General features: G+C 47.5%; 1 protein-coding gene across 1 annotated transcript in view; it reads right to left on the bottom strand.

Annotated features, from left to right (window-relative positions):
• TCERG1L (transcription elongation regulator 1 like) overlaps positions 1 to 26,495 on the bottom strand; it is a 198,018-nt gene that overhangs the window by 19,028 nt on the left and 152,495 nt on the right. The window contains exons 8-9 of the mRNA XM_059900081.1: positions 16,631 to 16,700; positions 195 to 330 (exon numbers count right to left, since the gene is read on the bottom strand). Of these exons, the coding sequence (XP_059756064.1) occupies positions 195 to 330; positions 16,631 to 16,700 (206 nt within the window). The remainder of the gene's footprint in view (positions 1 to 194; positions 331 to 16,630; positions 16,701 to 26,495) is intronic.

Genomic DNA, 26,495 nt, shown 5'->3' with positions numbered 1-26,495 from the left:
ACACCCTTCAAACCTCCTTTCCCTTTTAGGACAAGAAGCAGGATTCATTTCCCTTTGCTTTGGCCTCACATCACGTGGCCCCTGAGTGTCAGGCAGCGTGACTGCGGGCTCGGTGAGGAAGGGGAGGGGTCTTGGGCTGGGGGACAGTAGCTCCGCCACCCCCACTGAGGAGCGCTATCATGTGGCATCCTTACCCCTCTCTCCAGGAGCATGTCTCGGAAGTGGGTCACCCGCTCCTCCAGGGGCAGAAGAATCTGGGGCGGCGGCGTCTTGGCACCCGTGTCTTTTCTCTCTGCCTCCTCGGGCCCGGGACTCACATGGCCTTCCGTCCTTCAGGGCACAAGACACAGAGAGTCAAACGTGACCTTGGAGACCCAACTGCTTCTCACTGCAAGCTTTCAAAACCCTCTGGGTAACCCTGTAAGGGGCAAAGATTCTTTGGACACATGGCAAAGCGTGGAACAGTCAGCCCAGAAAAGCAGAGATTTTGCTCTTGGGATGTAAACAGCATTGCTGCCTTTGGGGCGGAAAGTTGAGACTGAAGCCCTAACAGGATGGACACCCTCGGGAGGGAAGGCGACGGTGGGAGCCCGAGGGCCGAGGGCACCCCGCTGGGCCACCAGGAAGGAGGCTGTGAGTCCCTCACCATTTCACCGCCAGAGACCGGTCGTCACCCGAGGGAATGGAGCGAGCCTGTCACTTGAACCAAGCGGTGGAGCTTCAACCTGGTTCCGCTTTTGTTTTTAGATACTGTTTCATTTCGGATAAATGCATGGAAGACATTTACGGGGAGACTATTCTATCAACACTCAGGGGACAGAAAACATTGTTCTGATGTCTAACCTGCAAGGGAGATTTCAGTGACAGCGGGGAGACGGGATGCCACCTGGGCGATCTGCACAGGGACGGGGACAGCTGGGCAACGTGAGCCCAGAGACGGTCCGTCCCCCTCCACAGGGGTGGCCGTAGCCACGGCCCGGACACAAGGGGCAGGGAGGAGGAGGGCCCAGCGTGGGCCCAGGGCAGGGGCCAGGCAGGGCAGCTGGGAGGAGGGAGAGAGCCTGCTTTTACGAAGCACCAGCTCGGCAACTTGCATCATTTTATTTAACTGGCCATTTGATAGATCTCTTTATGGTTCTACACCTTCTTCTGAAAGCATCTGGAAACCTCCTTCTAAAGCACCTTGACGTTTGCTGCTGGAAGAAATCATCTGGCCAGATGCAGACGCGGTTACCCCCACTCCTGTCCCTCCTGCTCCCCAGCCTGGTAGTGGGGTCTGCCCAGCCCCACCCCCGGTCTCCTCCCAGGCAGCCTGTTCTCAGCCATGATGCACAGACCGGACCTCGACCGCCTAGAGAGCAGCCCTGCTTAGACACCCAGACCCCTCTGCGGGGCCTCCTCCTGGCCTAGCCCTGCCCCCCCAGGACCAGGGCCCTCGGGCAGTGACTTCAACAGGCTGGTGCAAACCTGATCCTGAGGCCACCTTTCTGACATGCGCTCAGGTCAAGTGAGGATGTCAAACCTAAAAAGCAGCCCTCTGGGAAGCACTGGGACTTAGTGTCTCCTGCATCCGGGACAGCGTCCTAAGTGCTTGGAGGTCCAGAACAGCAGGGCACACACACTTCAAAAGCCTGGCACTTCCCTCCCTCTTTGCAAAACCAACCTCAACCCGGGAATTGCAGGGTTGAAGGTGCTCACGCCACGCACATCCGGGTTTTCTGATGTAGGTCAAGATCAGGGCTCTGGCCTGGGTGCTTTGTTCCTGGGGGACTTTGGCAGTGTCTGGAGACATCTGTGGCTGTCACCACTGGGAAGGTGCTCCGGCACATAGGAACAGAGGCCAGTGATACACAGGAAGATCTGGGCACATCTGCACTCCCGCGTTTCGGGAGAAGGAGACGGACCGTTCAGGTCCTACAGTCACTTAACGGCTCAACCAGGGCAGCCCCACCTCCTGACGCCCACCAAATCTGCAGCTTTTCCACCTCTGTCCAGGGTGCTGTGAAAATATGCAGGCTACCAATTTGGGGACATGATGAGAACATGGTATACCATGTGCTACGTCTAACAAGGGTTTTCACGCATCAGGGTTATAACGTGGATTAATCAAACCTCATACAAAATGTGCAAAGAAAAAAACCTGCTCGCTCAGCCCAGTAGGGAATCTTATTTATAGACCAACTAACTATTGCAGGAGAACTTACATTCTTCGTTTCTCGTGCAATTATGCGGAATTTTGAAAAAAGAAAATTATCAGTGGATTTGCCATTGAATCACACTCCAAAGGGTATAATTAGGATTTCTTTGTAATACATTTTCATTAGTTAAAAATAGAAGCGTGGAAACAAGCCTCGCATTGTTGTAACTTGAAATAAGATTAATAGGAACGTTGTGAGCGTGGCAATGATCACGGATTACAGCTTATTCCACAAAATATTGTGTTCAGAACCACTGGGCACCTTCCAGACTGCAAAGCTATTGGTTCAGTTAGAATTAATCAAAAGCAAATGAAAACTTGCTAAATATATTTTCAATATTCTTATGGCTGAAAAATTTTGGTACAAAAAGTAAATTCTGGGAGGAGCTTCAAGATGGCGGAAGAGTAAGACGTGGAGATCACCTTCCTCCCCACAAATACATCAGAAATACATCTACACGTGGAACTGCTCCTATAGAACACCCACTGAACACTGGCAGAAGACGTCAGACCTCCCCAAAGGCAAGAAACTCCCCACGTACTTGGGTAGGGCAAAAGAAAAAAGAAATAACAGAGACAAAAGAATAGGGACGGGCCCTGCACCAGTGGGAGGGAGCCGTGAAGGAGGAAAGGTGTCCACACACTAGGAAGCCCCTTCGCGGGCAGAGACTGCGGGTGGCGGAGGGGGGAAGCTTCGGAGCCACGGAGGAGAGCGCAGCCACAGGGGTGCGGAGGGCAAAGCGGAGAGATTCCCGCACGGAGGATCGGTGCCGAGCAGCACTCACCAGCCCAAGAGGCTTGTCTGCTCACCCGCCAGGGTGGGCGGGGGCTGGGAGCTGAGGCTCGGGCTTTGGTCAGATCGCAGGGAGAGGACTGGGGTTGGTGGCGTGAACACAGCCTGAAGGGGTTAGTGCGCCACGGCTAGCCGGGAGGGAGACCGGGAAAAGTCTGCAGCTGCCGAAGAGGCGAGAGACTTTTTCTTGCCTCTCTGTTTCCTGGTGCGCAAGGAGAGGGGATTCAGAGCGCCGCCTAAATGAGCTCCAGAGACAGGCGTGAGCCGCGGCTATCAGCGCGGACCCCAGAGGCGGGCGCAAGCCGCGGCCATCAGCGCGGACCCCAGAGACGGGCATGAGACGCTAAGGCTGCTGCTGCCGCCACCAAGAAGCCTGTGTGCGAGCACAGGTCACTCTCCACACCGCCCCTCCCGGGAGCCTGTGCAGCCCGCCACTGCCAGGCTCCCGTGATCCGGGGACAACTTCCCCGGGAGAACGCACGGCGCGCCTCAGGCTGGTGCAACGTCACGACGCCTCTGACGCCGCAGGCTCGCCCCGCCTCCTCCGTACCCCTCCCTCCCCGTGGGCTGAGTGAGCCAGAGCCCCCGAAGCAGCTGCTCCTTTAACCCCGTCCTGTGTGAGTGGGAACAGACGCCCTCAGACGACCTACACGCAGAGGCGGATCCAAATCCAAAGCTGAGCCCCGGGAGCTGTGCGAACAAAGAAGAGAAAGGGAAATATCTCCCAGCAGCCTCAGAAGCAGTGGATTAAATCCCCACCATCAACTGCATGTACCTGCATCTGTGGAATACCTGAATAGACAACGAATCATCCCAAATTGAGGAGGTGGACTCTGGGAGCAGGATATATTAATTTTTCCCCTTCTCCTTTTTTTGTGAGTGTATATGTGTATGCTTCTGGGTGAGATTTTGTCTGTATAGCTTTGCTTTTACCATTTGTCCTAGGGTTCTGTCTGTCCTTTTTTTAAAGTATAGTTTTTAGCACTTGTTATCATTGGTGTATTTCTTTTTTGGTATAGTTGCTCTCTTCTTTCTTTCTTTTTTTTTATTACTTTTTAATTTTCTTTTAATAATTATTTTTTATTTTACAAACTTTATTTCATTTTATTTTATTTTATCTTCTTCTTTCTTTCTTTCTTTTTTCCTCACTTTTATTCTGAGCCGTGTGGATGAAAGGCTCTTGGTGCTCCAGCCAGGCATCAGGGCTGTGCCTCTGAGGTGGGAGAGCCAAGTTCAGGACACTGGTCTACCAGAGACCTCCCAGCTCCACATAATATCGAACTGCAAAAATCTCCCAGAGATCTCCATCTCAACGCCAAGACCCAGCTCCACTCAACGACCAGCAAGCTACAGTGCTGGACACCCTCTGCCAAACAACAAGCAAGACAGGAACACAACCTCACCCATTAGCAGAGAGGCTGCCTAAGATCATAATAAGGTCACAGATACCCCAAAACACACCACCAGACGTGGACCTGCCCACCAGAAAGACAAGATCCAGCCTCATCCACCAGAACACAGGCACTAGTCCCCTCCACCAGGAAGCCTACACAACCCAAGGAACCAACCTTAGCCACTGGGGGCAGACACCAAAAACAATGGGAACTACGAACCTGCAGCCTGCGAAAAGGAGACCCCAAACACAGTAAGTCAAGCAAAATGAGAAGACAGAGAAACACACAGCAGATGAAGGAGCAAGGTAAAAACCCACCAGACCTAACAAATGAAGAGGAAATAGGCAGTCTACCTGAAAAAGAATTCAGAATAATGATAGTAAAGATGATCCAAAATCTTGGAAATAGAATGGAGAAAATACAAGAAACGTTTAACAAGGACATAGAAGAACTAAAGAGCAAACAATGATGAACAACACAATAAATGAAATTAAAAATTCTCTAAAAGGGATCAATAGCAGAAAAACTGAGGCAGAAGAATGGATAAGTGGCCTGGAAGATAAAATAGTGGAAATAACTACTGCAGAGCAGAATAAAGAAAAAAGAATGAAAAGAATTGAGGACAGTCTCAGAGACCTCTGGGACAACATTAAACGCATCAACATTCAAATTATAGGGGTCCCAGAAGAAGAAGAGAAAAAGAAAGGGACTGAGAAAATATTTGAAGAGATTATAGTTGAAAACTTCCCTAATATGGGAAAGGAAATAGTTAATCAAGTCCAGGAAGCATGGAGAGTGCCATACAGGATAAATCCAAGGAGAAACACGCCAAGAGACATATTAATCAAACTATCAAAAATTAAATACAAAGAAAAAATATTAAAAGCAGCAAGGGAAAAACAGCAAATAACATACAAGGGAATCCCCATAAGGTTAACAGCTGATCTTTCAGCAGAAACTCTGCAAGCCAGAAGGGAGTGGCAGGACATATTTAAAGTGATGAAAGGGAAAAACCTACAACCAAGATTACTCTACCCAGCAAGGATCTCATTCAGATTTGATGGAGAAATTAAAACCTTTACAGACAAGCAAAAGCTAAGAGAATTCAGCCCCACCAAACCAGCTTTACAACAAATGCTAAAGGAACTTCTCTAGGCAGGAAACACAAGAGAAGGAAAAGACCTACAATAACAAACCCAAAACAATTAAGAAAATGGTAATAGGAACATACATATCGATAAGTAGATTAAATGTAAATGGATTAAATGCTCCAATCAAAAGACACAGACTGGCTGAATGGATACAAAAACAAGACCCGTATATATGCTGTTTACAAGAGACCCACTTCAGACCTAGGGACACATACAGACTGAAAGTGAGGGGATGGAAAAAGATATTCCATGCAAATGGAAATCAAAAGAAAGCTGGAGTAGCAATTCTCATATCAGACAAAACAGACTTTAAAACAAAGACTATTACAAGAGACAAAGAAGGACAATACAAAATGATCAAGGGATCAATCCAAGAAGAAGATGTAACAACTGTAAATATTTATGCACCCAACATAGGAGCACCTCAATACATAAGGCAAATACTAACAGCCATAAAAGGGGAAATTGACAGTAACACAATCATAGTGGGGGACTTTAACACCCCACTTTCACCAATGGACAGATCATCCAAAATGAAAATAAATAAGGAAACACAAGCTTTAAATGACGCATTAAACAAGGTGGACTTTATTGATATTTAGAGGACATTCCATCCAAAAACAACAGAATACACTTTATTCTCAAGTGCTCATGGAACATTCTCCAGGATAGATCATATCTTGGGTCACAGATCAAGCCTTGGTAAATTTAAGAAAATTGAAATTGTATCAAGTATCTTTTCTGACCACAATGCTATGAGACTACATATCAATTACAGGAAAAAATCTGTAAAAAATACAAACATGGAGGCTAAACAATACACTACTTAATAACCAAGAGATCACTGAAGAAATCAAAGAGGAAATCAAAAAATACCAAGAAACAAATGACAATGAAAACACGACAACCCAAAACCTATGGGATGCAGCAAAAGCAGTTCTAAGAGGGAAGTTTATAGCAATACACTCCTACCTTAGGAAACAAGAAACATATCAAATAAACAACCTAACCTTACACCTAAAGCAATTAGAGAAAGAAGAACAAAAAAAAAAAAACCCCAAAGTTAGCATAAGGAAAGAAATCATAAAGATCAGATCAGAAATAAATGAAAGATCAATAAAACTAAAAGCTCGTTCTTTGAGAAAATAAACAAAATTGATAAACCATTAGCCAGACTCATCAAGAAAAAAAGGGACACAAATCAATAGAATTAGAAATGAAAAAGGAGAAGTAACAACTGACACTGCAGAAATACAAAGGATCATGAGAGATTACTACAAGCAACTATATGCCAATAAAATGGACAACCTGGAAGAAATGGACAAATTCTTAGAAATGCACAACCTTCCGAGACGGAACCAGGAAGAAATAGAAAGTATGAACAGACCAATCACAAGCACTGAAATTGAAACTGTGATTAAAAATCTTCCAACAAACAAAAGCCCAAGACCAGATGGCTTCACAGGCGAATTCTATCAAACATTTAGAGAAGAGCTAACACCTATCCTTCTCAAACTCTTCCAAAATATAGCAGAGGGAGGAACACTCCCAAACTCATTCTACAAGGCCACCATCACCCTGATACCAAAACCAGACAAAGATGTCACAAAGAAAGAAAACTACAGGCCAATATCACTGATGAACATAGATGCAAAAATCCTCAACAAAATACTAGCAAACAGAATCCAACAGCACATTAAAAGGATCATACACCATGATCAAGTGGGGTTTATCCCAGGAATGCAAGGATTCTTCAATATACGCATATCAATCAATGTGATACACCGTATTAACAAATTGAAGGAGAAAAACCATATGATCATCTCAATAGATGCACAGAAATATTTCAACAAAATTGAACGCCCATTTATGATAAAACCTCTCCAGAAAGTGGGCCTAGAGAGAACCTACCTCAACATAATAAAGGCCATATATGACAAACCCACAGCAAACATCATTCTCAACGGTGAAAAGCTGAAAGCATTTCCTCTAAGATCAGGAATGAGACAAGGATGTCCACTCCCACCACTATTATTCAACATAGTTTTGGAAGTCCTAGCCACGGCAATCAGAGAAGAAAAAGGAATAAAAACAATACAAATTGGAAAAGAAGTAAAACTGTCACTGTTTGCAGATGGCATGATACTATACATAGAGAATCCTAAAAATGCCACCAGAAAACTACTAGAGCTAATCAATGAATTTGGTAAAGTTGCAGGATACAAAATTAATGCACAGAAATCTCTTGCATTCCTATACACTAATGATGAAAAATCTGAAAGAGAAATTATGGAAACACTCCCATTTACCATTGCAACAAAAAGAATAAAATACCTAGGAATAAACCTACCTAGGGAGACAAAAGACCTGTATGCAGAAAACTATAAGACACTGATGAAAGAAATTAAAGATGATACCAACAGATGGAGAGATATACCATGTTCTTTGATTGGAAGAATCAATATTGTGAAAATGACTATACTACCCAAAGCAGTCTACAGATTCAATGCAATCCCTATCAAATTACCAATGGCATTTTTTATGGAACTAGAACAAATCATCTTAAATTTGTATGGAGACACAAAAGACCCCGAATAGCCAAAGCAGTCTTGAGGGAAAAAAACGGAGCTGGAGGAATCAGACTCCCTGACTTCAGACTATAATACAAAGCTACAGTAATCAAGACGATATGGTACTGGCACAAAAACAGAAACATAGATCAACAGAACAAGATAGAAAGCCCAGAGATAAACCCACGCACCTATGGTCAACTAATCTATGACAAAGTAGGCAAAGATATACAATGGAGAAAAGACAGTCTCTTCAATAAGTGGTACTGGGAAAACTGGACAGCTACATGTAAAAGAAAGAAATTAGAATACTCCCGAACACCATACACAAAAATAAACTCAAAATGGATTCAAGACCTAAATGTAAGACTGGACACTATAAAACTCTTAGAGGAAAGCATAGGAAGAACACTCTTTGACATAAATCACAGCAAGATCTTTTTTGATCCACCTCCTAGAGTAATGGAAATAAAAAGAAAAATAAACAAATGGGACCTAATGAAACTTCAAATCTTTTGCACAGCAAAGGAAACCATAAACAAGACGAAAAGACAACCCTCAGAATGGGAGAAAATATTTGCAAATGAATCAACGGACAAAGGATTAATCTCCAAAATATATAAACAGCTCATTCAGCTCAATATTAAAGAAACAAACAACCCAATCCAAAAATGGGCAGAAGACCTAAATAGACATTTCTTCAAAGAAGACATAGAGATGGCCAAGAAGCACATGAAAAGATGCTCAACATCACTAATTATTAGAGAAATGCAAATCAAAACTACAATGAGGTATCACTTCACACCAGTTAGAATGGGCATCATCAGAAAATCTACAAACAACAAATGCTGGAGAGGGTGTGGAGAAAAGGGAACCCTCTTGCACTGTTGGTGGGAATGTAAATTGATACAGCCACTATGGAGAACAATATGGAGGTTCCTTAAAAAACTAAAAATAGAATTACCATATGACCCAGCAATCCCACTACTGGGCATATACCCAGAGAAAACCGTAATTCAAAAAGACACATGCACCCCAATGTTCATTGCAGCACTATTTACAATAGCCAAGTCATGGAAGCAACCTAAATGTCCATCGACAGACGAATGGATAAAGACGGTGTGGTACATATATACAATAGAATATTACTCAGCCATAAAAAGGAACGAAATTGAGTCATTTGTTGAGACGTGGATGGATCTAGACACTATCATACAGAGTGAAGTAAGTTAGAAAGAGAAAAACAAATATCGTATATTAACGCATGTATGTGGAACCTAGAGAAATGGTACAGATGAACTGGTTTGCAGGGCAGAAGTTGAGACACAGATGTAGAAAACAAACGTATGGACAGCAAGGGGGGAAAACCACAGTGGGGTGGGGATGGTGGTGTGCTGAATTGGGCGATTGGGATTGACATGTATACACTGATGTGTATAAAACTGATGACTGATTAAAAAAAAAAAAAAAGTTAAAAGGGACTTCTCTGGTGGTCCACTGCAGAGGGCCCGGGTTTGATCCCTGCTCGGGGAACTAAGAGCCCATGAGCCATGCAGCACGATCGAAAAAAAAAAAAAAGTTAAAAATGGGCAAATCAACTCTGACCTCTTCATTGGGCATATTGAGCCATTTTCACTGTGTTGGGCCTTTTCCAGCACCATGTCTGACAGTGGAATAAACTCACAGCCGCTCTCTGTCTCCCCTCCCACCATATTAAGATCTCTTTGCCTTACTAGAAGTCATCTCAGCTGGGCCTTTTGAATTTGTCTGAGCTGCCTCTTCCCCCGGCGCTCATTTCTCTGTGGCCTGTCCCTGTGCTGACAGCAAATCTCTCACCCTCCTCCATCCTCTTCAGGACCAGCCTCCGTCCCCATCACTGGGGCAGCAAACGTCAAGCTGAGCACGCTTTCCGGCAGAAGGCGTCGCAAGACTGAACAGAGTTAAACCATTAATTACCACAAACAGAGGCCAAATACATGGAGATACGACGAAAGACTCTCAGATGACTGCACAGTTATACCTCCAAGGGGCTGTACAGAATGGGCCAAAATTCTTGATAACCAGTCTTGGGAAGAGGATGGTGGGTCGATGTGAGATGTACTCCCCGCCTGGCGACGTTTCTCTGTGTCCCTGCGATGAGGTGCAACAAACCTCTGGCAAACCATAATCACAAAATAAATAAGGATTAACTCGATTACACGGAAGGATTGCTGAAGACAGACCCGCCATCTGCAAGGAGGCACGTCTCCTCCAATGCCCTCTTCCTAGAGTCCTCTGCTCCCTTGAGAAATCTGTCAAAATCCTACTTGATATTTAAGACTCAACTGACACGTCACCTCCCCGATTGCCTGATGTCCCCATGGCCTTGTCGAAGTCCCTGAACTGCTTTATCACGGATACAGCACTGGCCGGGATGCAATAGCTCCGGTGTTGATGGGAATCTCAGAGACCTGACCCCTGGGCCGTCCCTGCCCAGGGCAGGAACTCAAATCAAACAGCAGCTACTGCTCCAAACATGCAGAGACCCAGGCTTGTCCACCCAGAGACCCTAAGGAGAAGCCGGGGGCCCAGGGAGGCATGGGAATCAGGCAGCGTGCCCGGCCCCGGTGCAGGGGCGGCAGAAGGTCCCCGTGCCCAGGGGGAGGGGCTACAGCTCAGCCATGTTCTCATGAGATCACCAGACTGTCAGTTCAAAAAGAAAGGGCCAGAAAGGAGTAGTGACATGGTGGGACATGGGGCAGGAGACAGAGATATTTCTGCAGCTACGAGCTGGCAGCAGGGTGCTTCCAGCCGAGGAGACGGTGCGATTCCCGGGGTACCGCATAGCAGTACTCTCGCCGGGAAGAGCACATCTCACTGTGGTCACCTGACACGCCATTAAGACACCCTTTCTCCTGGGCTAGAGCATCTAGGGGCATGGAACGGCACCTAACTGACCTGTGTCCCCTGCTACCCCGCTCCCCCCCCACCCACACGATGGGTGGCAATAGACCTGTGTTCAATGCTTGTCCGAGAGAGAGGACGTGGTAGGTGGGGGAGGGGCAGGAGTAGTTATAATCTGGGAATGCGGTCGTTTATTTTTTCCTCCATCTGCTTTGCCTGCCTTCCCAGGGCCATGACCTTTCAGGGAAGGGCCAAGCCTCCTTCTTCTGCAATCAGTTGGCAGGTGATGTGAGCCTCACACTGTTCCTGAAAGTCTCCATCCCACCAGGGAGAAGGGGGCCTTGGGAAGCTCCCAGATGTGTCCCGTCAGGACCAGATTGGGAAACTGGCATACAGTACACTGCATACAGCAGGCACTTAGCATCTGATAAATTACTGGTCAGAACCTCAGGGTTGGAGACAAAACAAGGTCTCCTGTCTTTCCATCTGGGAGTGGCTTGGTGCCACTCCGTGGGCAGGAGAAAGACCTGCCTGTGGGTGGGCGCCATGTTGGATTAGATGGTCATCAGGGGCTGGGAAGGCCCCCAGGTCCCCAGCAAATGCTGGACATTTGGGCATGCTCTCAACTGCTGAATGAAGCCTCAAAGAAGAAGATTCTACAACAGGCCCCTCCCTCACGCAAGGGAGGACAGACCTATGATGGATTCATCTCAGAGGTCACGTGCCTGCTGCCAGCAAGCAAGGGCCCCAGGAATGCCCGGCCAGGTCTCCTTCCTATCGGTATGTGAGGATACGTGATACGTGGTAACAGCTGAAGGCCAAGTGCTACTGAACAACAGGGCCAAAGGCAGTGAAAGGCAGGCTGACTTGTCTGAAAAAGAACCAGTGAAGACACTCTAAGGTCAGGGGCTCTAGAACCGATTCTAGGTTGGCCGCCTAGTGGTCAGATTTCAGATTTATCTCCATGTGGGTGAAAAGTTTCACGGAAACTGGAAAGAGAACTTGGCCTATTCACCCAAACCCTAGGAAACAACACCTGCCATAGTACACGAGGGTGTGATGCACGGGTCTCAGGATTAATGCTGATATCTGGTCTCCCTTCTCAGAGATTCATGTTTTATAATCCTTTTTTGCAGAGAAAATAAATGCCAGGTAATATTTATGCTTCAGTCTGAAAGGACAAATTAAAATCCCATGACAAATGACTGTGCACACAGTCTTCTCATGGGCAGGTATTAATGAGGCGTCCATCCCAGGTAGGATGTCCTAATGACACAGGGCACAGACTCCGTACGGTTTATAAAACCGCAGGTTTCTATAGAAACTAAAATCATGAACTATGTACAGAGACTAACTTACAAGGCAAGTGGATGTTAATAATTCATTTTCCATGCATGTCCAAGGCCACAAAGAGACGCACACTGCCCTATCTTATGAAGAAATCCAGACTCCGGCACTGGCATTGGAGTGTAGATCATTCTCTTGTTATCTTGGGACACATCAAAGATATAATTTTATAGCAATCTTAATTTGGATTCACATACTTTCTAGCATTACCTTAGAGCATTTCAGAGGAGCCATGCTCTTACTTTCTCAACAGCTAATTTTTCTGGGATTCTGGAAATCATGTAAATGGAAGTGAAAGAGCTGGTCTCACGGTTCATGTGAGGACAGGGCCCAGCACGCTGGCCCCTCCTTGCTGCCCACACTCACTGACCATCCTTTGCCTTTGCACCTCGGGTGGCGGCAGCAGCTGTCTGACTGTGAACAGAGTGTTTCCTTTCCTCTCTCACAGTTGACTCTCTCTAGGTGTGGGCTTGATCTGGGGACAGGCTCAGGGGTGGCGGCTACAAAACCTCCAGACACTAGATTGTTTGGTCTTGTCCTGTCTTTTGGATGGTGGTGTTCTTTGTTTGTCCTAGACAGATGCCCCCTGCCCCAGGTGGCCCCCAGGTGGGATGCAGAATTGCAGGTGGATGGATCACAGTCTCACAGCTCTGTGAGGGCACCCTGGTGTCACGGATGGGCATGGGGGCTGGGGACTACCTCCTCAGGCTGCCCCCAAATCCTTAAAGATGCAGCCTGGTCCAGGGGACATGCTTTCAGTGTGACATGGTCACCTTGGTTTGTCAAGAGGAGAGTAATGAAGGGCATATTTGGGGAAAGCAGAAAAATGCCACAAGGGCACTTCTTGCTAATTCCATGCTCTTGTGTCTCCAGCCATAGCTGTATATGACTCCACGGGAGCGCCTACTGTAGAAGGTCAACGTTACCACTTACATTCAAGGCCATCAACGGGACTTCCCCAAAGTTTACGAGCTACCACAATAAACAATGTTCCAAGCCAACAGATTTCTTTCGGTCACTTACCGTAAAAGGCTTCTGTACCAAATGGCCTAGAAACATAAATACATTTCCAAAGCCGTGGGGCCGATGATATTTAAAAACTCAAAAAAGTAACTGCACCCTGTCACGCTACAGAAAACCACTAGTTTAGCAGGAATCCACTGGCTCAGCAACTGGCAAAACCTGGCACCTCGTGAAGGGGCTGGAAGCCGTACGTACCACTGACAGTTTCTTTATTAACGGGTTTTGTAAAGAGTGATTATTTCACTCTGGCTTTTAAACCAGCTGACATACTTTTGCTGAATCCTTCAAATAATTCAACTCAACGATTTGAAATAAATTCTAAATTCTTTAAGTAGACAGCACATTTGAAAAGCAGGTCTGAACTATAAACAACCTACACATCAGAAACCAGCCGAACCCCTGGGCACTGCACACAAAGGGGAGATGCAAACGATCAATTTTCCGGTCCCAGGGAAGACGCACTATCGTGCATCACAAACACATTCCATTAAACAGTAAATAACAAGCCATCTGCAACAGCGCTTACCAGGTAGCTGAAAATATTTGGGTAATTTGAAAGCTTGTCATTGTGACATATTTCTCTTCCCAGGGAACTTTAGGAAAAGTTATCATTTGGACCTGAATCATATGCACAACTGATTTAATCCCATCTGTGTAAGAATGTTCAAAATGTATACGAACTGGGCCAGGGTGTGAAAAAGATGCAGGGAGCAGAGAGCAGCGTCCAAAACGTGCCTCGTAGTTTAGAGGCCAGGATATGGCCGCTGAAGAGTCATAATTTGCAGAAGCACTTAAGTGCTTTTTGATGTGAAACATTACACTATGTATACGAAAGGGAAGGTCAAAGTGGACTGATTTGGGCAGGTTCTCTAGAGCCTGGCCTCTTCCTAGTTATGCAGCGTCTGCTAAATACAAGTGCCCAGAAGCAGCTGGAAGCTTGAGGAGTCCTTGGGCTTACTGACAACCACCTTCCCCAAAAGGACAAAAATGCCAAGATGATGCTGGGGTCCATGCACCCGAGTGAAGAGCTCTGAGCAAGGGGCACGCAGGCCCAGGCTGGGAGGAAGCTTTGGAAAAAGCCACACGAGGGTGAAGCTTCCCCTAGACTGGGCGCAGTTTGCAAAGTGGCTCAGAAGTGAATGACCAGGACTCACGGAACATTCCAGACCCTGAGTGCAGCCCCCCCCAACTTCCGCTGAAACTTTTCCTCCTGGATCTCAGTGGCAGAACAGAGTGACCCAGGGACTGAGGCCTGAACCATGGCGGGAGCCAGGTGCCTGGGCACCTGACGGCCGAGGGGGCTTGGAATCATATGATGGCCAAAAGCTTCATGCAAGCACCCGTGTTGGTTTCAAAGTCAGTGCTGAGTCATGGAAGAAGTCTTTCAGATGATGAAAACCGAGACTAATGCTTTGACATTATTTAAATGCCGAGTGTTCAGAGTTTGGGGCCAGTCCCACAGGAAAACGAATAAAACTGGGTGATATAGGCAGACATCCCCACTCCTTTGGAACCAGCTGAGACCTCCCTCCTGCACGAGTTCAAAATGCATCCAGTAATGGCTAGATTGCTGTTTCTCTTGTGCCTCAGGAAGCTCATCTTGTTTTTAAAATTATATACATTTATCCAAAGATCACAGAGACTGGCTTAGCTGACAACCAGGGTGTGAACACAACAATAAAGAGATGACGCTTGATTTCCTTTCCTGGAGCCCTTGGTCCCCAATGAAGACACTTGGTGTCCATCCTCTGTGGCCCACGCAAGTGTCCTTTGACCCCAAAAGTGACTGTCTAAGCAGAGGATATGGGGGAGCAGGAAAACAGTGGCCTGGGCGATTGGGTGGGAGGTGCCTTGCTCCAGTGCCGCAGGGAGCCCCCGGTCCCGCCAAACTGCTGCCCCAGGTCTCCTTCACCCGTGGAAGGAGAACCCACCCTCCACCCAGACTGCCTTCCTGTCTTGGGAAGGACACTGCTTACCCTTCCCTACATTGTTTCCAGAAAGTTCTGTGGGGTCTGCTTGGTACCAGTTAAAATAACAATATACCTGGGCCCTGGTCAGCAAAATAGTTTTGTGAGGGGTGCACAGTGGAAAAAGGTGTTGAAATAAAAGGAATAATGTACCCACTTAGGACTAATTCTGTAGGTTTGTGTCTCCACAGGCACCCTGACCCTTGGCTGCCAGCCCTGCCTCCACTTCCTCTCTCTCTTCCTCTCCCACCGTCTTTCACCAGGAAGCCACAGGGCAAGGATGGAAGAGGTGAGAACGGGCACAGGTTCTGAGTTAAGACTGCATTTTCCTTCATCGCTGCGAACATTTGTTACTGCAAAAGTACTTCTTCTAAGGCACATTTTTTTAAAGAGAAAATACGCACAGTGCAAACATCCTGACAGCTGCTCAGGGATTCCTGCCGCAGGCCTGGGGTGACCCATGATGGGGGCTGATAAACGGGCACCCGGTACAGGACTGAATGCCCTGCTAGGCTGGGATGAGGGCCATTCCCGCCGGGACATCGAAACCACGTTGGCACAGGAAGCGGCCTCGTGGATCCTTTTTAGATTCGCCTTCATCCTTCCCTGCCTCGTGCCTCCCACCTCCCCCTTCTGGGAACTTGGACACACAGACCCCTAATTTTACCCCTTTACGCAGAACTCAGTAGGAAAGGGACCACAGACCGGGCCTTCCAGGAGGGCCAAAGCAGGAACAACCATTCCCCGCCCACCGCTTGAAAGGAAGGGCGGATTTCCCTCCTTCCTGTGCTGTGGCCACAACCAAATCATAACAAGCAAACTTGGATGGAGAACTTATTCTCCTGGTGCCACAGGAAGTCACACGGGCAACATCTCACTAGGGCGTCACCCACTTTGCAGATGAGAAGTCTGATGTGGGAGTGAAATTACTTTGCCCAAAGTCACTAAGCGAGCAAGACACAGAGCTGGACCTCCAACCCAGGGCTGCCAGACGCACAACGCCCCCCTCACCCGGCGCACAGCACCACCTTCACCTCGGTGCTCTCTCCACTCCTCAGGGCCCCAAAAGCAAGGCTAGGGGTGAACGTGGCCCCGGGGAGGCCAGGGGAGGGGAGACGACATCCAGTGTAGACCCGGGACACCCAGAGCTGGTTCTGCTAAGACAGACCTGGGACCTCCCGCCCTCTGTTTAGGGGTTGGATCCATTCTTGGCTCAGTCAATAGAGTCAAAGTGATCCCTTTTCTTTCTCCACCACCAAATCATCCCTCGAAGAAAGACGCACAGGAAAGGGCGTGGCCACCTACCGATTCCTCTTGGTTTTCACGTGTGGGTCTTCCCTGCTATCTTCGGAACGTGATCCATCACCGGGCTTGGCTGAAAGAAAGCCAAGTTTGCCTGTTAGCACGGAGCCTGTGGCTTTGACAAGCCGTCGGGAAGCACCACTTTCAGGCAGACTCATCTTGAAATTAAGAAAACAGACTTCCCTTAAAGATGGACCTCAAATTCTGTAACTACGCTCTCAGGGTGCACTCCTTTCATATTTCAGCAGAAGAGAAATCTGATGTGCTTTGGTGCAGAGAAGTCATCTCTAGCTGCTGGCTGTGTAGAGGCTGCTGGACCTCCCAGAAGGGCTGAAGGAGGAAGGGGCGTCCACCTGACCCCACCCCTCACAGGACTTAGGCCCTGGACCAGCCCTGCTAGCCACGCTGCCTTCACCTTCTTGTGCTTGAACCACGGATCCGGACTCCCCGCTTTGTCTCCTGCAATGAACAACCCAATTTCTCCTGCATGCGGCGTGCCCACCACCGCTGTCTACATGTCTGCTTTCTAAAAGCCAAATTGATTTTGAAGTCGGGTCCCCTACTTACATCCTGAAGAGGTTGGCCCTATAAATGTTTGATGAGCTTTCGGAATGAAAAAGTAAAAAGGTGCTTCGGTGTTTCATATCTGTCTCCAAAAGGAAAGAGGAAAAATGAGTATAAAGATGGTTCTAGAGCATCATTGTTTCGGTGTTGACAGGTTGAATGATGTCCAAACACTCCCTGGCATCACAACTGCCTCCTTGCCTGCTTTTTATTCTGTGTCTGTCATCCCCAAGAAACCACTTTCTCATAACCACGTCCTATGTGGGCACAGGTGCAGGGTTCTGGGCTCTGCAGTGCGTGTCCCATGTCCTCACCCGCTGCCCCCGTCCCCCAGGACTGCTTGAACCCACGTCCTTCCTGAGGAGGCTCTGTAATGAGCTCATAACGAATGTGAAGCTTATGGGAAAAAATATGAATTTCCACGACTGCGAAGCCCTCCACACCTCTTCTTTTTATAAAACCTGACAATTCTCCATATGCGCTGTTTGAAATCCCAGTAATGCCTCCTGCTCCAGCTCCAACCCCCATCTACTCTCAGGCTTGCTTTCAGCGCACAGTGTGGGGCTGCAGCAAGCTGAGAGGGGCGGGTTCTGGAGGCGCCCAGCTCGTCCAGACCACCCTGCACCTTGGTTCTGGTGGCCTCCTCCCACCGACGGCCCGTCCACGGCGGGTCCTGCCCAGTACAGCATTGTGGGACCAGTGAGCGCTCCCTCGGCGACAGCCCAAGCCCAGGTGGGCCTTTCGGGGCTCTCCAGTGGGGCCCTCCCCACCTTGGCTCCAGTGACACGTGGGGCTGGATGATGGGGCGTCCCGTGCACCCTAGGGTTCTGAGCAGCACCCCTGGTCTCTGACCCCCAGATGCCCGGCGCCCCTCCCAGGACTGACAAGCACAGGTGTCTCCAGTAATTGCCAAATGTCCCCCAAGGGACAGAGCCTCACCCCGCCCCCTGCCCCTGATGAGAACCAGTGGTCTAGAGAGAGACCTTTGCAGTGACCGAGCTGACGGGGCGGGCACGGGCTTTCTTCTTCACTCCCATGCTCTCTCCCCACGAGCCCATACATGGCTCCAACAGTCAATCCCCTCTCTGCTGTGACCCCAGAAGGTACACTTACCTCCCCTGCTCCTGCCCGGCTCTCCACCTCCGTGCCCCACGGGCCCCTCATCTCAGCACATTCAACCTGGATCTACCCTCGCTCCCACTCTGCCGTCTCAGCCTCCAGATCCACCAACAGCCCTCCACGTAGGAGCTGGGACTCTCCCTTACGATGCCCCTCCTGGCCCCCACTGGCTCTGGCTGGGTTTTGAGGAAGGAGTGGGTTGTGTTTGTCTGCTTGTCCTTCAGGCGGATACGCAGACATCAACATCAAGACATTTAATAAGGTGTAGACGAGGCAGACCCTTCCCCACACCCCGCACAGGACACACTCGGGGAGACCAAAGGCAGGACAGGAAAACTGAAGAAATAATGTTTTTAAATGAGGTCACACAATTATAAAGATGTTGGTTATTTTCTAGAGTGTTTTTGTTCATTTTGAAGAATTCTATCATGAGTGAAGTTTCCTGATCAAGATTCAAAATTCAGAAGTCATAAAGGAAAACACAAATTTGACTGCCTTTAAAAATACAAGACCAAAGGAACATCAGGAAAAACGGTGGAATAGGGGACTCTCGGGTCCGTCCCTCCACCAAAACAGCTGTTGAGCTGGAAAAGTGACTGGAGTCAAGTATTTGAGAGCTCTGGAAACTTCAACATCAAGGGCAGTGCTGGCTGGGGGGAGAGGTTGCTGTCCTTCAGCTGACCTCAGTGATAACGGAACAGAAACTTCAGTTTGGGGATTGAAAGTGACAAGGAATACACACATAAAAACTAGTTTGGAGGGACTTCCCTGGTGGTCCAGTGGCTAAGACTCTGCACTCCCAATGCAGGGGGTCTGGATTTGATCCCTGATCAGGGAACTAGAGCCCGCATGCCACAACTAAGACCCAGTGCAGCCAAATAAATAAATACATATTTTAAAAATCTAGTTTGGAAAAGTCACAAATGGACAGCTCCAACCCTCAACAAGCAGGAATCAGAAATCCTTGAGGAGTGGGAGAATCGCATTTCCAGGGTTGCCCCACCGTCACACTCAGAAAGTCCAGATCTCAATAAAAAGCTACAAAGCATACAAAGAAATGAGAAAGCACGGTCCATTCACATGAAAAAAAAGAATTTGACAGCAGCCATCTCTGAAAAAGCCCAAGTAATAAAATTCACTCAAAATGGATGAAAGAGCTAAACTTAAGAGCTAAAACTATGCAAATCTCAGACAAAAATGTAGGGGGTAAAAGCCATGATGCAGGATTTGAAAATGGTCTCTTAAATATGGCACCAAAACACTGGCAATAAAAGAAAAAAAAATAGATAAATTGGACTTAATAAAAAATTTTAAATTTCTTGCATAAAAGGACACTATCAACAAAGTGAAAAAGCAAACCACAGAATGGGAACCACATTTGCAAATTAAATATCTGATAAGGGATTCGTATTCATAATATATATGACTCCTACAACTCAGCAACAACAACTAAAACAAAAACAGCCCAGTTACAAACGGGCAAAGACTTAAATGGACCTTTCTCCAAAGAAGACACGCAAAAAGCCCATGAAAAGGTACTCAACACGTAGTCATTAGGGAAATGGAAATCAAAACTGCAATGAGGTACCACTTCACACACTCTGATGGTGATAAAATAATAATAAGAAGAATTTTAAAAAGGAAGACAAGTGTTGGCAAATATGGAGAAGGACATGGAACCCGTGTGCACTGCTGGTGGGAATGCAAGATGGGGCAGCTGCTGTGGTAAAAGGTTTGACTGCTACTCTAAGAGTTAAACACAGAATTACCATGTGAGCCAGAAATTCTACTCCTAGGTATGCACCAAAAAGAACTGAAAACAAGGATTCAAACAGATATTTGTATGCCAACATTCATACCTGCATTATTCACAACAGCAAAAAAGTGGAAACAACCCAAGAGTCCATCAACAGGTGAATCAATAAACGAAATGTGGTTTATGCCTACAATGGAATATTATTCAGCTGTAAAAAGGAATGAAGCATTGACACATGCTATAACATGGATGGACCTTGAAAACGTTACGCTAAGTGAAATAAGCCAGACACAAATGGACAAATATTGCATGATTCCACTTACATGAGGCATATAGAACAGGCTAATCTATAGATATGGGAAGTAGAATAGAGGTTACCAGGGGAATTATCAATAAATGGTTACAGAGTTTCTGTTTTGGGGGAGGAAAAAATGGGACATAATGGTGATGGTTACATAATACTGTGAAGGTATTATTGATAAATGTCTCTGAACTGTGCACTTAAAAATGGTTAAAAAGGCAAACTTCATGTTATGCATGTTTTACCACAATAAGAAAAAAATTCAAGATCAATTAGTTTTATGGAAAAAAAATCAAAAGAAAAATCTTGGAATCACACTATAGACAAAATATTGATCTCCTTGATTTACAAGATTCCGTATAATTCAATAAGGAAGACAAACACACACTTCACAGGAATACAGAACAAAACAAATGGCCAATCAACCAGTTGAAAGGTTCAATTTCACTCATAATTAAAGAAATGCCAACTGCCACAATGAATGGGTCTAAACACTTAAGATTGGATGATCTACAGTGCTTATGAGAATAGGCAGAATCTATTAGTGGGCATGTGAACTGGTTGATCTTTTTGGAGGACGATTTAGCAATATCTGTCAAAATAAAATGCATGTACCTTTTGACCTGGCAATTCCAGTAATATGAATTTATACAAGAAAGGTACTCGTAAAAATGCTCCTAAGATAAATATATGTGTACAAAGGTGTTCATATCAGCATTCTGTGTGTGCATGAACAAACAGATGACCTAGAAGTCCACCAACTGGAAAGAGTCATGGGTATCCAGCGGAGAGAGAGGGGAGAGAGAGAAAGAGAGAGAAGAGAGATGGGCTATGGGGGTAGAGGGGCTCAGAACACGGGGAGCCGGAAAGATGCCCACGATGGTGAAAAGCAGAAAGTGCAGCATGTCAATTCCTCAGCTGTTCTACTAAAAATATATTCAATACATACTCACAAACATCTACCTATTTTCAAAATGTATTGTTTCATGCCTTTAACCGGCAAGGAAAGGCATGTACATTTTTTAAAAAAGGCACTGAGCATACAGTGAGGCTGGAGCAGGTGGTCAAAGTTCTTCGGAGTCTGTGAGACAAACGTCTTCCTTTGGGCAAGTGGAGGTGATGACCCCTATTATATGTTCGGTCCCCTCTCTCAGAAGGGAAGGCACAATGTCTGGTTAAACTTGCTGGAGAACTGCAGGAGCGGATTTGTCGGGGGAGGGCATGTTCGCATTCAGAGGAGAACCCTGGTATGCGGCATACACCTGTGACCCAGGCAGATGCAACTTGGAAGAGTCCAGGGCTGTAGTTGCCCCCGGGGATCTAGGAACAGTGGTGCTCTGGCCTGTGAATTGCGCGGAATCCAAAGTTCACCCCTTAATGGCAGGTGCTGGTCACCAAGGCTGGGGTCGCGTCCATCACCTGAGCGGGCTCCACTCCTCAGCTTCCAGACTCACTAGCTTTTTCCAGGGGAGCCGTACGCTCTTAACACAGATGAGCTTTCACCTTAACACACGTGAGCAAAGCACGTGACCTGAGATCTCAGGGAAGTTCTGGGGGCGTCTGCAAACATCTGGCTGAAAAGACTGACAGCGGGTTAAATAGCCTTGATATTCAAGAAAGGCACGGGCTAATCAGCAGAAAAAGACCTCAAAGTTTCTCCAGCCCTGGACACGCCCACAGCCCACAGGAGTGCTGGCCCGAGATGGGGCCGTCATATCAGTGGGGTGGCCCCTCCGGCCAAAGTTCCGTCCTTTCACTGGGGTGTGTGCAAACAGGGCAGTTTGGGAACCTAGCAGACAAAGTGATGCGGTGCTTCCGTCCCGGTCTCTGCGAGTCATCAGCCCCTCGAGGGTCGTCTGCCCGATGAGGCAGCGCTGAGCCGAAACCTTCGTCAGCTCCTGAGACTGTGACCTGGGAACCCTGCCAAGAGAACGTGTGCTCTGCCCACCTGGAATGTTTGGGGAAAACGGCCCTGGGTGGAAGCCTGGCTGGGCTGTCCGAGCTTCCTGGGCCAGGAGGGCAGGGCATTTGAAGCACTAAGTTCTGGGGGAAACTGCTTTGAAAAATGCTGTTCCTGTCTCACCTGTTTAACGGTCCTGGGTCTTGAAGGCACAGAGACAGGACATAACTCCTTTATCGGCACTAATTCACGGTGGCATCCAGAAACCTGGATGAGCCCTGGCCCTGCCCGTCCAGCAAACTGAAGGTGAGTGTTACAGAGCATCGTAAAGACCCCACGGTGCCAGCACGTCCGGCTCCTCCCTTCCCATCACAGGCTGCCTGGTAAGTTCTGTCAGTAAGCGATTCTCTGGAGGGATGACCAGTCTCCACTCACCTCCCTTACTTGTGGTCCTGTTACAGGGACTGACCAGTGTGGGCACCGATGCTGATAATGGCGTTAACAAGCCACCTGGTTCATTCATTGTGCAAAGAGGAGGCGTAGGCGAGGCTGCCAGGTGGTGTCGGGCTGTGGATGGAACACAGGTCCCAGGTGATGGTCAGGGTTCCTCCCAAACAGCCGGGGCAGGTGACTTCTGCATGGGGAGAGCCCCTCTCATCCACCTGAGTCCTCGCAGATGAACAATGAGGCACATCTTTGGCACTTTGGAGAACACCCAGCACCTGTGTTTTCAGCAGTCCTGGGTCTTTTGGAGTACCGGGCACCTGGTCCCACTGTGAGGTGGAGATCAATGCACCGTCCCTGGGCAAACAATGCTTGGGAACATGACCCGTTCACAAGTCCTAGCTGGGTTTACTCACAGGGACGGTTTCATGTCCTCTTTGGTGAAATGCATGTCATTGTCAATGTACATTTGTCTTGAATATAAACGACTAAAATGTTTACAGAGCAACTGAAGCCAAGTGACTTCCTGCCACGTGGAAGCGCCAGGCTCCCTGCACCTGACTGTCCTGTGTCAGGCACAGGGAGCAAAATGATCTCCAGAAACTCCTTTTTATCGTATGCTCATAAGATGCCTGGCGAAGCCGCCCCTCCTTAGATCTGGAGTCAGACCCTCCAGGGTGCAAACCCTGGTCCCCCACTGGATAGAAGTGTGACCTTGAGCATGTCAATTGATCTCCTTTCTTTAATTCCCTCTTCTGTAAAACAGGTATAAAGATGATGGATTGCAGAATAATGGCCTCCAAAGATGTCCACATCCTGATCCCTGGAACCTGTGAATATATTAGGTTGCGAGGCAAGGGGGATGAAAGTTCCTAACCATTCGACCTTGAGACGGGTGGTGAGCCTAAGACATCCAGATGGGCCCAGTGTCATCACAAGGACCCTGAAAAGTGGAAGAGGGAGGCGGAAGAGTCAGCCAGAGAAAGAGCTGAAGATGCATTGCTGCTGCTTTGGAGCGGGTGGGCAGGGCCATGGAGCCCAGGAAACCAGGTGGTCTCTTGAAGCTGGAAGAGGCAGGGGAACGAGTTCTCTCCTAGTGCCTCCGGAAAGAATGCAGTTCCGACAACACCATTGAGACGTAAGCTGGGCTTCTGAGCTCCAGGACTGGAAGGTAATACACTGGTGTTGGTTTAAGCCACTAAGCTTGTGATGATGTGTTACAGCAGCAAAAGGAAGCTGATATGGATGGCGCCCACCTCCTGCGGCTGCGGTGGGCATGAGGAAACAAGCGCCCCTTTTTCCCTCCAGGGTTCCCTCCCCCTTCCCCCTCAGCACTTCTCGCCCCCCCCCCAACGCCCCCCCCAGCCCCCCTTCCTGTCCGCCTCATCCACTGGGAGGCACCTGAGGGAGACAAAAGGCAGGAGAGAGAGGCTGGGAGATACTCCTCCTCATCTCTGCCCCCGCCTCCTGTCTCCCCCACCCCAGAGGATGGGCCCCCAGGCGTTTTATCTGATCACCCTCTGATACATCCCCCCGGACTGCACCAAACCCTCCCAGCAGAAGGGACGGAACCCGCTGTGGATGGTGCAGGTGCCCAGCCAGACTGCCGGAAGATTTCTACCTCGGACAAAAAAAGAGGGCGCCTGCCGTTTCAGTCAACAAAGAATGTTTGTTTGATGGCTAACAAGCCATCGGCCATGGCAGCTGTCCTGATGGTGAGCCCTGAGGGGACTTCAGGATGGAGAAAAGCAGGGTACTGGCCCTAGATAGTTGAGATGCGTATCTAAGGAATGATTTCAATGAGCCCAGACTCTTGGGTCTTCCCACAGAAAAGCACTAGAATCATTAACTTGAGATGTCTGGTTTTTATGATTAGCTGTAATCTTTGATGTTCCATTAAATGTTTTTTGTTTTTTTTTTCCCTCAGCAAAAACTCCTACATATCCTGGCTCTTCCCTGACCTCTTCGGAACAGCTCGTGATCTGACAGGCTGTCTCCCTGGCTTATAGTCCTCTGTAGGTCCCCGAATAAAACGTTAACTCACAACTTTTAGTTTTCCTTCAGTCTACACTACCCATTGCTCAGAAGAGAGGTCTTTGGTGCTGCAGGTAAATACAATGGAAGAACTGAGCCTCTAAGAGATTTGAGAAATGCTGAAGCTGGCGGAAAAACACACATGAGTATGGTACCCTCCACACTGAAGTGCTTGTAGCAGCCCCGAGAGCATCAGGACATAGAACGGATGTGGGGTGAAGGCTGGTACTTCTCATTTCACGTTAGTTCAACAGGCATTTATTCCCAACTAACAGTGTGTCTGCTAGAGACATAAAAAAATCTGGATGTGCTGCAAGATAATTAGGAAATAATTCAGGCCTTCATCTGAACCTCTCAGCAATGAAAACAGAATGGAAAAAAGGGGACTTTTCCCTCATCTGCTGAATGATGAACCGCTTAGCACTTTGGGCATCTCTGTATCCTTTTCCCCCGAGTTGTCTGACACTCTTAGCTCTCCCTTCCACAGCTGACATTCCTAGTACACACACACACACACACACACACACACACACACACACACACACACCCCTTCAAACCTACTAGCAGTTCAATGTGGCAGCGATTTTGTCAAATTCATTTATTTCATTTGCCTATTGAAAAATAATCAATATCAACTGGAATGTTTAATGCTTCCATTTCAGGCGAGAAACAGGCTTTAATATTCAAATCTATAATGACTCATACTTGAACAAAATGTGAAAAACAAAATTCTACACTGAGAACAATCTCTTCTAGAGCTGGTTCTTATAATAATTAGGGTCAAATCATTGGATGAGTCATGATGGATGACCAGCCAGGGAAAAACGCCCCTTGCTGGTGGCCTGAGGTCACCAACTCTGCCTGCTCACTGCTAATTAGTCCTCCAGAAATATTTCCTGTCCTGTTTCGCAGCAAACAGAACAATTGGGGTGAGTGGCTCTTAGGAAATTAGAAGTAATGCATTTAAATGCCAATTCTACTCTGCAACAGCAAGTTGAGAATTGAGGTCATTTGCATATCTTTAAGATTCAGGTTAAAATACACTGGTTTAAGGCAGTGTTTTCCTCTTTTTATAAGAGTAAGTAAGGTTAAAGCTCATTTTGTAACTGCTTGTAAGTTTATAATCACACATCTATCTAGATAGAGTAGTTAAGGGGCTGCCATTATAAAGGTGGCAGACAAAATGACTTGATACGTTAAATCTAGGAGAATCAGGTATTTCCGGTTGTGTTTGTTAGATTTAAGGTTCCATTCTCCACCTTTTTAAGTGTAAAATGAGATTCAGGTCAGCGGAGTGAAATGGAGCCATGATCTATGACCCAGATAATTCAGGTCCTTGTTGCAATTAATTATACAAGGAGGCCATTGGACCAACATCTAAGCCAGTAGAAGCCTCAAGGTTACAAATCAATGGAAACGCTAAGGAGGACCAGTCTTGGCAGCTGGCTGGGCTTTACCTGTCGCCCATCAGGTAATTTCCTTTCTCTGCCTCTGCGCCTTCACTAGGTCAGCCTTCCCAGGCTCTAACCACTTCCAGTTTGGTGCTGCGGGATTGGAATCGATTTTTGGTCAGATGAACTCTTCGCGTTTCTAATATGCCTGTTACTCTTTTAACGCTGTCTTCCACGTACAGACCTCACAAGCCTCGAAAGGGCAGAAGACCCAGTGGGGGACTCTGCAGACCCCTCTCTGCTCTCGCAGCCCTGACTCGACTTGGTCCAGAGGAGAGAAACAGGCCAACAACTGTATA

Source organism: Balaenoptera ricei, chromosome 16 (assembly GCF_028023285.1).
Source record: "Balaenoptera ricei isolate mBalRic1 chromosome 16, mBalRic1.hap2, whole genome shotgun sequence".
Classification (NCBI taxonomy): domain Eukaryota; kingdom Metazoa; phylum Chordata; class Mammalia; order Artiodactyla; family Balaenopteridae; genus Balaenoptera; species Balaenoptera ricei.
This window is presented reverse-complemented; position numbering and strand designations above follow the sequence as displayed.